The 12,735-nt window shown below is 40.2% G+C and overlaps 2 protein-coding genes across 4 annotated transcripts in view; both read left to right on the top strand.

The window, feature by feature from the left end:
• Window positions 1-12,735, top strand: part of Cngl (Cyclic nucleotide-gated ion channel-like) — a 90,445-nt gene that overhangs the window by 19,060 nt on the left and 58,650 nt on the right. The window lies entirely within an intron of this gene.
• LOC138129750 (sodium/potassium-transporting ATPase subunit beta-1-like) lies at window positions 11,306-12,657 on the top strand. The gene has a single exon (XM_069046054.1). The coding sequence runs from the start codon at window positions 11,360-11,362 to the stop codon at window positions 12,314-12,316; it is 957 nt and encodes a 318-aa protein (XP_068902155.1). The 5' UTR covers window positions 11,306-11,359; the 3' UTR covers window positions 12,317-12,657.

Here is a 12,735-nt window from a genome sequence, read left to right as displayed (position 1 = left end):
ATGCTTTTCTTTCACGTTTTAATTAGTCATTTTCCGGGGACGTTTCGACTAATTGGAAAAACTCTTCACCAACTCTTCGGAAAATCTCGTCTAATTCTTTGACAAATGATCGTATGTCACGGGGGACAAAGACCCCGTCCTCACCCCCGCCAGTTAATTAATAATTTCTCGTGGGAGAGAAAACTCTGACAAACCTGCAGGTCCGTCTTTGCCCTAACAATTTTTCATCCTGTTGATTCAGGAAGAACACTCTGGCATTCATACGACTACAACGCACTCTTTTATAATTCCCTTGCAATATCTATAACAACAGTTGGACTCCCGTTACGGTTATACATATTATTGTTAGAGGGAAAATAATTCACGATAAAAATCCTCCCTTCGATGGTCGTCCGGCCGAATTTTTAACGAGAACAAAACTGCAAAACCGGCTCATCCTCACGGACAATTTGCGCCAGAAGCGGATGACTCTTGTTGTTGTTTCGAATTTTGACAAAAAAAATTAAACCACAGGGTATTTTGCGAGTAATAATGAGCCCAACGGAATTTACAATGCAACCCACAATACATATCGAAGTTCAAAGCGAATCATGAACAGAAAATTGAGGAGAGCAAAGCGTAAATTTTTTTTATAGTTTTTTGTTCTCAGCAAGGAACAAAGTACAATAACACAACCTTTATATTATTTTGCAATTTATTCGAATAAATGTTTTTGTTTCAAGTAGTCGTAAAACAAAGACTGCAAACCTATGTGTGTTAAAAAGTTGTATTTCGATGGTCGCAACCCTCACAATTAGGAAACAAGGAAGGGAGAAGTAATGGGAGCTAAAATTTCCCGCGGCTGTGATTTTTACTTCATTTGGTGAAAATTTTGTTGTCGAATCAAACCTAACCTCAAAATACATATTTTTTGAAAACGTGGAAAGTAGAAATGTTAAAAAATAAACAGTCGACAGTAACGAAGAGAAATAGAAGAAGTAGAGAAGAGTGAAGCATCCCTCCTCCAGTTCGTCGAATTGATCACCTGCCACGATGCTTTTCTTTCACGTTTTAATTAGCCATTTTCCGGGGACGTTTCGACTGATTGAAAAAACTCTTCACCAACTCCTCGAAAAATCTCGTCTAATTCTTTGACAAAGTATTGTATATCGTGGGGGACATAGACCCCGTCCCCACCCCCGCCAGTTAATTAATAATTTCTCGTGGGAGAGAAAACTCTGACAAACCTGCAGGTCCGTCTTTGCCCTAACGATTTTTCGTCCTGTTGGATCAGGACGAACACTCTCGCATTCATGCGATTACAACACATTCATTTATAATTCTTTCGCAATATCTACAAGAGTTGGACTCCCGTTACGGTTATATTTTTGTTAGAGGGAAAATGATTCATGATAAAATTCCTCCTTTCGATGATCGTCCGGGCGAATTTTTAACGAGAACGAAACGACAAAACTGAGGCATCCTCGCGGGCAATTTCCGCCAGAAGCGGATGATCCTTGTTGTTTTTTTGGAATTTTGACAAAAAAAAATCCAAACCACAGGGTATTTTACGAGTAACAATGAACTCTACGCCTACGGAATTGAAAATGCAACCCGCAATACATTTGGAAGGTAAAACTGGATATGGACGCGGTAAATATCCAGTTTTACCTTCCAAATGTATTATGGGTTGCATTTTCAATTGCGTCGGGCTCATTATACTCATGAATCACCTTGTACAGACACTTTAAGAATCACTCTGCATAGAGACCAGTAGAGAATTAATAAATTAACGAATCTCTGGAATCAATTTAGAAAAATGTGAGGCCTTTTTTCCCTCACCGAGTATATTATGCAGTCTCTGTAGCTGTTTGTATTGGAAAATATTTGTCGCAGCGCACATTCAGACCGAATAAAACATGACGGTGCCACAGAAATATCGAAGTTCAAAGCGAATCATGAACAACAGAAAATTAAGGAGAGCAAAGCGTAAAAATGTTTTATAGTTTTTTGTTCTTAGCAATGAACAAAGAACAACAACACAACCTTTATATCATTTTGCAATTTATTCGAATAAATGTTTTTGTTTCAAGTAGTCGTAACAAAGACTGCAAACCTATGTGTGTTAAAAAGCTTCATTTCGATGGTCGCAACCCTCAAAATTTTGAAACAAGAAAGGGAGAAGTAATGGGAGATAAAATTTCCCGCGGCTGTGCTTTTCACTTCCTTTGGTGAAAATTTTTCTGCAAGTTGTCGAATCAAACCTAACCTCAAAATACATATTTTTTGAGAACGTGGAAAGTAGAAATGTTAAAAAATAAACGGTCGACAGTAACGAAGAGAAATTGAAGAAGCACAGAAGAGTGAAGCATCCCTCCTCCAGTTCGTCGAATTAATCACCTGCCACGATGCTTTTTTTCACGTTTTAATTAGCCATTTTCCGGGGACGTTTCGACTGATTGGAAAAACTCTTCACCAACTCCTCGGAAAATCTCGTCTAATTCTTGACAAATTATCGTATGTCGTGGGGGACAAAGTCCCCGTCCCCACCCCCGCCAGTTAATTAATAATTTCTCGTGGGAGAGAAAACTTTGACAAATGTGCAGGTCCGTCTCTGCCCTAACGATTTTTCGTCCTGTTGGTTCAGGACGAACACTCTGGCATTCATACGACTACAACGCACTCTTTTATAATTCCTTCGCAATATCTATAACAACAGTTGGACTCCCGTTACGGTTATATTTTTGTTAGAGGGAAAATGATTCATGATAAAATTCCTCCTTTCGATGATCGTCCGGCCGAATTTTTAACGAGAACGAAACGACAAAACTGACGCATCCTCGCGGGCAATTTCCGCCAGAAGCGGATGACTCTTGTTGTTTTTTCGAATTTTGACAAAAAAATCTAAATTACAGGGTATTTTACGAGTAATAATGAACCCCACGGAATTGAAAATGCAACCCACAATACATTTGGAAGGTAAAGCTGGATATGGACGCGGTAAATATCCAGCTTTACCTTCCCAATGTATTGTGGGTTGCATTTTCAATTCCATCGGGCTCATTATTAATCGTACGTCACCTTGTACAGACATTTTGAGAATCACTCTGCATAGAGACCAGTTGAGAGTTAATACATTAACTTATATCTAGAGTCAAATTGGAAAAATGTGAGGCATTTTTCCCTCACCGAGTATGTTATGCAGTGTCTGTAGCTGTTACTATTGAAAAATATTTGTCGCAGCGCACATTCAGATCGAATAAAACATGACGGTGCCACAGAAATATCGAAGTTCAAAGCGAACAACAGAAAATTGAGGAGAGCAAAGCGTAAAAATGTTTTACAGTTTTTTGTTCTTAGCAAGAAACAAAGAACAACAACACAACCTTTATATTATTTTGCAATTTACTCGAATAAATGTTTTTGTTACAATTAGTCGTAACACAATGACTGCAAACCAATATGTGTTAAAAAGCTGTGTTTCGATGGTTGCAACCCTCACACTTTTGAAACAAGATAGGGAGAAGTAATGGGAGATAAATTTCCCACGGCTGTAATTTTTATATCCCTTGATGAAATTTTTTTACAAGTTGTGGAATCAAACCTAACCTCAAAATACATATTTTTTGAAAAGGTGGAAAGTAGAAATGTTAAAAAATAAACAGTCGACAATAACGAAGAGAAATTGAAGAAGTAGAGAAGAGTGAAGCATCCCTCCTCCAGTTCGTCGAATTGATCATCTGCCACGATGCTTTTCTTTCACGTTTTAATTAGCCATTTTCCGGGGACGTTTCGACTGATTGGAAAAACTCTTCACCAACTCCTCGGAATATCTCGTTTAATTCTTTGACAAATTATCGTATATCGCGGGGGACAAAGACCCCGACCCCAGTCCCGCCAGTTAATAATAATTTCTGGTGGGGGAAAACTCTGACAAACCTGCAGGTCCGTCTCTGCCCAGGCATTTCTCGTCCTGTTGGTTCAGGACGAATACTCTGGCATTCACACAACTACAACACACTTTTAATCATTCTTTCGCAATATCTACAACAATTGGCCTCGCGTTACAATTATAAGTATTAGGTATTAGGTGCGTTTTATTGCCGCTTATCATCCATCTACTAGCTTAATCCAATCGTTTTATTGCAAAAATAGTGTGGGCCGCTAGCTATCTTCGATATCGTCTCTTGAGACGATAGAACGCCCTGGAAATAGAGGGGAATTGTCATATGCACGTCATATTGTGTCAATCCTGTCAAGTCTGATCTGGTTTTGTTTTTGTGTTCTTTTACTTGCCTTTTGTACGTTGTTTTTAAAGATTAAAAATTAAAAAACTGTTTTAATATTAATTTCAGTGATATTTTTTGTTGATCCACGGTTATCATCATAACCTCAAATAAATATAACGTCACGATCTGTCAAATGTCTATCCTGTTACCAACAAATCGTTTTGTGCGAAATAGCATTTTTAACCAATTCTAAGATAGAAGATAAGCAGCAATAAAACGCACCTAAATTGTTAGAGGCAAAAAAAAATCACGATAAAAATCCTCCCTTCGATGATCGTCCGGCAGGCCATAAAGCTCATTTTTAATGAGAACAAAACGGCAAAACTGACGCATTTTTACGGATAAATGGATAATTTTCGTCAGAAGCGGATGACCCTTGTTGTTTTTTCGAATTTTGACGGAAAAAATTCTAAACTACAGGGTATTTCACTCGTGATAATGAGTCCGGCGGAGGTGTTATGCAACCCACAATACATTCTTTTATAATCCCTTCGCAATATCTGCAAAAGTTGATTTCGCGTTACGATTATGTTATTAATAACATCCGAATTTTTCACGAGAACAATTGACGCATCTTCATGGACAGTTTCCGCCGGAAGCGGGTGGCGCCTCGCACGCAAAACGTGCCCCACGGGGGCGGTTTTGGTCGGTGGAGGGAGGACGTTTTACGCCGGATAATTAAGAGCAACGGATCGGTTCGCTCGTGGAATCACACTTCTGCCGTCTTAATATCCGAGAAATCAAGGTCCGACGGACACGTGCCTGAACTCGAATCAATCAATCGGGGGCGGTTTGAAAACAGCGGAGGGTGGCGGGCGAAACGCACCCTCCGGTCTCGCCGCTAGACGCGCTTTTGTCGGTCGGGGCGGCCGCGAATTACCAAATTATCGGAATCGAGTCGCTTAGCAAAAACGTCCCTTGTGAAGAAGTCGCAACCGAAATGGCCGCTGCGCTTCCGGCTGGGACCTCAGCCGCTGCGTTCGTTTTCCTTGTGGCAACGGGAAAATCTGATTTGTCCCAAATGGAAATAAATTAGAATATAAAAAAGAATTTAATCGACGGGGCAACAAGACGGATCACCCTTAAAGGGCGACGTAAAATGTAAATTAAATTAAACGCCGAGTACAAAGCGAAACGCACCAATCTGTAAGCGGATCGGCGTTTTTATTTTTCATAAAAAAAAAATAAATTCGGTCGGGAAAAAATGTCATAAAGACTCGCTTAATTACGACGACGGTATGCTCATTAATTCGCGACGACTCTCCAGATTTGGACGGAACGACGAGGCAATAATTCTCGCGAAAATAACGAAAATTTACGTCCCATAAACCCCCAATATCGGAGGCGATTATTTTAAACGCGCCACTTCTCGCCCACCCTCCCCGCCGTCATAATCGCACCCCACCTGGCCTACAACCGACGCATAAAAATCACCAGGCGCGTCCCCCTCTCGCGCGGCTACCACGGAGCATTTCCGAGCCCCGTGAAATTTTCAAGCTGTCTTCCCCGCCTGCATGATTTAATACCGGGACATGTTCCCGCCGGACGTATAAAACGTGTCGTAAATTCCACTAGAGTCGGCCGATTTTTACTAGGTCACGTACCTGGAATAATTCACTTGTTTTACGAGCCGCCATGTTCCAGGAGATGGATCCTGGACGAGACGGGATCGCCGGTTTTTCCCCGGTCGTACTTCCCAACGGTAATTTCCAATTAACAACTTCGGTCAGAGTTCGGACCGATTTCCTTTGACGGGTCGCCGCCACCGCTCGTTAATATTCCAAATCCTTAGCCACATCCAAAATGGCGGCGCGGGTCGACAAGGGCGAAGGGACGAACTTCCAGCAGCTGTAATCCAAACAAAAAAATCAATTATTATATTATTTCTGCAAAAAAATATTAAACATAGAGACAAAATTTAGAAAGGAAATTAAAAAAGCATGTTGAATAACATTCAAAACAAGGAAGGAAGAAAAATATGAATGTACAGAGCTTAGAAGACACCAAGATAAGAGAGAAATATGACACAAAAATTACAGGATTTTGTTGAAGAAAGGACAAAACACGAAACAGTAGAAGAGAGGTAGGGAGGACCAGAGAGGATACAATTAAGTCAGGAAGAAGCTTCAAAGAAGAAAAAGAACGATGCGGAATGCGAATTAGCTGTAGAAAAGGGAAGAAGATCTAGAAGGAAATTTTTGGAACAAAGTACAGAGAAATGTATTAATGAAACGAGAGAAACAAGAAGAGAAGCTTGAAGTATATGCAGGCGGAAAAAAGACAAGAGGTAGAAGGAAAAATGAAAGAAATTGTAGAAAATTCTAATCAGGAACAAATAAGAAATTTCTATTAATGAATCAAGAAGAAGAAGAAAGGATACCAACCAAAACAGATATATTGTAAAAACAATGAAGGACAGCTCATCATAAATGAGGAAGAAAATCTGGAACAGTGAATAGAACACTTCTCAAATTTGCTGAGTAGACGAACAAGGGTTAACAGAAGTGAAGAAAACTGTTTCCAAAAGAATCAGACATGTGGGCAGAAAATTGGGTAGATTAAACTTCTACGCAACAGCGGAAGACAAGGACGTTGAAGAAAAAACAGAATTTTATGAAAAAATGACAAAGGAATAAGTAATTGTACAAAGCACAGAAGACACCAAGATAAGGAACAAAAACGAACAAAAAATACAAAACTTGGTCGAAGGAAGGGCACAATACATTGAAAGAACTAGAGAGTACAATCAAGTCAGCTTCAGAGGAAGAAGCATTAAAGAAAAATACTTCAAAGAAGAAAAAAGACTGGTACGATGCGGAATACGAATTAGCTATATGTAGAAAGGAGAAGAAGAGCTGGAAGGAAATTTTTGGAACAAAGTACAGAGCAATGTATTAATGAAAAAAGAGAAACAAGAAGAGAAACTAGAAGTATATGCAGGCGGAAAAAAAGACAAGAGGTAGCAGGAAAAATGAAAGAAATTGGAGAAAATTCTAATCAGAAACAAATAAGAAATTTCTATCAAGGAATCAAGAAGGAGAAGAAAGAATACCAACCAAAACAGATATATTGTAAAAACAATGAAGGGCAGCTCATCATAAATGAGGAAGAAAATCTTGAGCAGTGAGTGGAACACTTCCAAATTTTCCTGAATAGACCAACAAGAGTTAACAGAAGTGAAGAAAACTGAGAGAGTGAAGAAGACTTGGAAAGGTTGCGGAACGAGCAAGATATGGAGCAACCAACCATCGATAAAATGACAGAAATAATCAGCCAAATAAAAAAAATAGAAGTCCAGGAGAGAATCAAATATGTCTAGAACTCGTATAAAATGGTGGCCAAAGATTACTGCCGGAAATTACCGAATTGATACAGGAATGCTGGATCCGGGAGAAAATGCCAACAAATTGGAAAAGAGCAGTACCACGTCCAATTTTTAAAAAGGAAATCGTGCAGGATGCACCTTCAACTACCTGGGAGGAATAGTAACAAACCAGCATGAAGTGGAAGCGGAGATCAAAGGCAACAAATGTGCAGGAATGCTTCAAACTAGCTAAAGAACAAACACGTCTCCAGAAGAGGATTTCTGAAAGAGTCATGACACCAACAGTCTTGTATGTCTTAAAAACTTGGATTTTGAACGGAAATTATGAGACTACGCTGGAAATGTGGAAACGCAAGATATTGACAAGGATATGTGGAGGTAAAAAAGTGGATGATCATCGGAGAAGGAGAACAACCGAAGAAGTAGCAGCACAGGAAAGAGAACGAGAGGGAGACCAAAGAAGAAGTGGATGTAGGAAGTCGAGGAGGATTTGCACATGATGGGAGTGACTCGGTGGAGAACGAAGACAAAGAAACAAGTTGTTAACCAAACTGCAATGGCCTCTAAAGCTTCTACAGGGTTATTATAAATGATTATAGCATCGTAGGTGGCGTAGAAACCACACAAATTTTGGATGTGCCGCCAGCCTTGTAACATGAGACAGACTAGTATCGCAGGTGGCGGTAGTTTTTACCGCCGGAAATATATCAAGTGTCATGTATGAATGTATGTATACAGGGTGTCTCAGCTAAGAATTTCGAGCTTAATAACTCAGTTATTTTCCAACAGATTTTTGTGAAATTTAAAATGCAGATATTTTAGATGGTGAAGAATAAAATCCCATTAATGCAATCACCCAAATCTTAAAAACAAAATTTTTACATGCCTTTTCAAAATGTTGAATCAATTAAGATTTACATAAAAAATTGATCGTCAATAAAAAATGCTGTGGAAAAAAACTCGTCCTTGAAAGATGTCTGGTTTGCAAGAAAACAGCAAGAAACTGTGTTAAACCTGGTTGCAAATGCAAAAACATAGACGCGTACGAAACAAACGCGCAATTTTGCAGAAGCGCATGTGACATATTTGACGTTTATCTTGCTAACCTTACAAACACTTACAAAGTTAAAGACAACATTTGGACGTAATTTATTATACTGGATGCTTTAATTCTTCCATAAGGACTAAAACACGATCGGGATATTGTAGCAAGGTAATTTAGTTCACGTACGCTTCCTGTGTCTTCAAATAAATTGACGACTCTCTTAACCTTACATTTTGTAAAGCCTACATTTGGATAGTGTTCCACGAGAAAACGAACTGTGTCATTGAAGTTCTTACGACACTCTCTATTGGCAATTTTTTTTTCCTTTTTCAACAATATGTATTGAAATTTCTGCCGCTGTAGTCTATTTTTAGAGTATTTTCAATAAATTTGCACAATTTGACGTTTCTAATAAAGCGCGCCCAATTTTGACAGACTTTAAAGGGTGTACAAAATGTTGCTTGGCAATTAATCATCAATTGTTTCAAAAGGTAACTGCTCAAATACCTTCAAATTTTACATTACATTTTTAACGACAAAATCTAATCTTTTCGTTGAATCGGACAAGTGATTTACTTAATTGTTTGTGTAGACCCCTATTTTTTAATGTTTAACAATCTAATAATAATCGCGCATAATTTTCGATAAAGGAAACATGTATTAAAATTACATTTGTTAACTTGAGGTAATTTTATTATTACTAATTGAACCTTCACGGTCTAAAATATCTGCATTTTAAATTTCATCAAAATCCGTTGGCAAATAACCGAGATATTAGGCTCGAAAGTCTCAGCTGAGACATCTGTATAAAGCGGCACACCTAAAATTAATCGCCCAGCCAACTGCGATGTTATAATCATCTATAATAACCCTGTATATACTCGTATAGTGAGAGCGGTACAGAAACAGGTGCAGGGAAAAATTTACGAGCGCAGCCTTAACAGTCAACTTAAAAACTATTAAAAACGACTTGTGTACATCTATAAAATTTTATCGTATCGGTGCACAAATGCGCAGGTGTCTATGGTGGATAACGGGAGTAAAGTTTTATGGTAAATAACATTTCTACATTGCCGACTCCGCAACTGTATGTATCGTTTTCGGGACCCGCGATTTATCGCGATTTATCGCGGGTCTCCCCCGATTAGGAACAACAGCGACCCTTCCCTTGCCGCGCTCTTGCGTGTCCCGCGGCGTCTCGATTCCCACTTGGGATCGATGTTTTGAAAAACTTCCATTAATATCCCAATTAAAATTCAAAGTGTGATGAAGCCGGCGCGCCGGCCGCCATTAATCATTCTAATCAGAAAATCCTTGCCACCGGATATCTTGGTGGCGAGAGACGAAAAAAATCCATACAGAAAGGAAGTCGAGGGTCGCAATATCATCGCCTGGGCTTTACTTCCACAATAACTCCCTCTCCTTTCGCATCGACTTCTTCGTCTAAAGAGTCGGTCAATACGACACCGCCGCCACGAATCAAACCACCAGCGATGATTGCGCCCCGTTCGCTTTAATCCTCCTTATGTCGTCGCTTTCTCCAATCTCGAATCGGCCACTTTGAATGCCGACAGGAATCTCGAAGGGATGTTCTTCGCGCGAACGGATGCCCTTCGGGTAGACAGTTCTTCCTGACGCGCGAAAGGAGGATCGATACCCGCGGGAAGAATCGACAATCCGGAGGTGCAGCTCGAGACCACCAACCAAGAGCTAGAATCGTAGCAGAGATGTTGGGATCGATCGAACGAAAAGATACGACAAGAAGTGCACACACAGAGAGACAGATCAAACCAGAAGTGCAGCGTCCGGTCAAATCACAGAAAAACTCTCTTCAGAGCTCGTCCAACACAAACACAACTTATTTTTCTTGGCCGCCAATGAAAACACAGCCACGAGACCTTAATGGAGTCAACCCCGCAGAAATGAATCCCAAAGGGTGGTTATTACGGGGATGTTAACATTAAACGGCGACCGCAAGGACGTCGTTACTCGCAATTGTTTACCTAGTCTTTTGATTATTTAATCACCAAGCACAACTTCCCTCCAGACGGAAACAATTCAATAATAACCTCGAGGGGGGGAGAAAAGCAACCGACAAAGCCAATTTCATTTCTTTGAAATATTTCTGGAAGACTTTATTGTGCGACATCTTTGTGTCAATAAATCAACAATTTCTGTTGCGCCGGAAATTACGTCAACTTAATATTGTCGAGGGGGGAAAACAAGATCGTCTCTGCATATGGAGTTTTAAATTGTTTTACCATCCGGGATGTCTTCTCGAATTCGCTAAATTTAATCCCAAAGAAATTCACTTCGTTTCCCATTGGCATCGCCTGCTTGAATGATGAGACAATATAACTCGCAAGCTGTCGTCACTCGGAATTTGAAAGAGAGATGGCGTGTTCTCCTGCTATCTGAATTAATTGTGAGCACAGCAGATGTTGTATGCTCGGCTTTATTGTACCGAGTAATTGGTGCGTTGATTAAATCGGACAAGCTATTACTGAATTACTTTCTAATTGGCGGAGTTGCAAACGCTTGTGAGGAGTTCCTGCGAGGATTTTTTTTGGGAATTTCATTACCGTTAAATTGATCTGATTCCACCTCTTATCACTATTATCTATTTGTGCTATCATGCTATCATGTTGACAAATAGATAAAACAAAGCAATTGCGTAACGAGTCGACTGTCTCAGTTAGTTACAACCATATTTGACGAACGATGGTATCAAAAGGTGAAAGTATACCAACCAAGGTCAAAGAGTTCCAGTTCCACGCGATACCGAAGACCACCAAGTGGGAGAACTTCCAGAGGAGCCTCTACGACCCCGCCAAACAAGAATTCTTCGGGAGAACCAAGAAGAGCTGGTACCAACTCTTGATCTTCTATTCCATCTTCTACGCCTGTCTGGCAGCTTTCTTCGCCACCTGCATCGCCGGTCTCCTGAGTACCCTCGACCCCAAAGAACCCAAATGGAAGCTAGGTGAGAGTCTGATCGGTACCAACCCGGGTTTGGGTTTTCGCCCGATATCCAACGAGACCCAAGAAGGATCCTTGATTTGGTACGACCTTGCCGATGAGAAAACCACTCAGAAATGGGTGGAGCACCTGGACAAGTTTTTGGAGCCGTACAAAGTGGAACAAGTGGGGAAGAACTACCAACAATGCGACTACGACAGACCCGTGGAAGAGGGTAAAGTGTGCACCGTGGATTTGAGCGCCGAAAGATTCGGACTTTGCACCGCGGAGAACAAGTACGGGTACGGGTCTGGCTCACCGTGTGTCTTCCTCAAGCTGAACAGGATCTTCGGATGGGTTCCTGAGTACCACACCGAGGGATTGCAAGAGATGCCCAAGGATCTGAGGGATGAAGTGAACGCGACTAATAGGACTGAAGTGTGGATTAGCTGCGAGGGGGAACACTCCTTCGACAAGGAACGCATCGGCGGGTTTGAGTACTTTCCGAGCAGGGGATTCCCGGGGTACTACTTTCCCTACACCAACAACGAGAACTATCTCAGTCCGTTGATTGCGGTGAAAATCAAGAATGTCAAGCCGTATGCCATTGTGAACATCGAGTGCAGAGTTTGGGCCAAGAATGTTATCTACAATGGTAGCAACAAGAATCGGGAAGGATCGGTACATTTTGAAGTACTGGTAGACAATGTACTGTACTAACTTGATGTTGTGGTTTTATTATTGTTTTGTTAATAACTTTTTGTTAATCATTGTTAGGGCCGGTTGTACCAAATTACACTGAACTTCGGTTCAATTAAACTACAGTTTATTATTGAACCGGGTTTATTTAATAGACGCGTTGTACATCTCTTGTTCAAGTAAGATCACTTGAGCGACCGTTTTCGTCAAAATTAGTTATGTTGGTAGAATCAGACCCAGGTTACTCGCGTAAAATTATTGTAAATTTGTCATTGCTGACAACTGGGACATTTGTCTATGAATGTATTTTTTGTGAATTTTCTCAATGAATAGTAATAAACGGTGCATGAATTTTTCTACAATTGAAGAAAAAGATTTACTGGGCTTAGTTTTTGAATTCAAAGATAAAGTAGAAAATAAAAAAACAGATACAGATGTAA

This window comes from Tenebrio molitor, chromosome 4 (assembly GCF_963966145.1).
Source record: "Tenebrio molitor chromosome 4, icTenMoli1.1, whole genome shotgun sequence".
NCBI classification, from domain to species: Eukaryota; Metazoa; Arthropoda; class Insecta; order Coleoptera; family Tenebrionidae; genus Tenebrio; species Tenebrio molitor.
The sequence above is the reverse complement of the archived record's forward strand: the minus strand, read 5'-3'. Positions and strand labels throughout refer to the sequence as shown.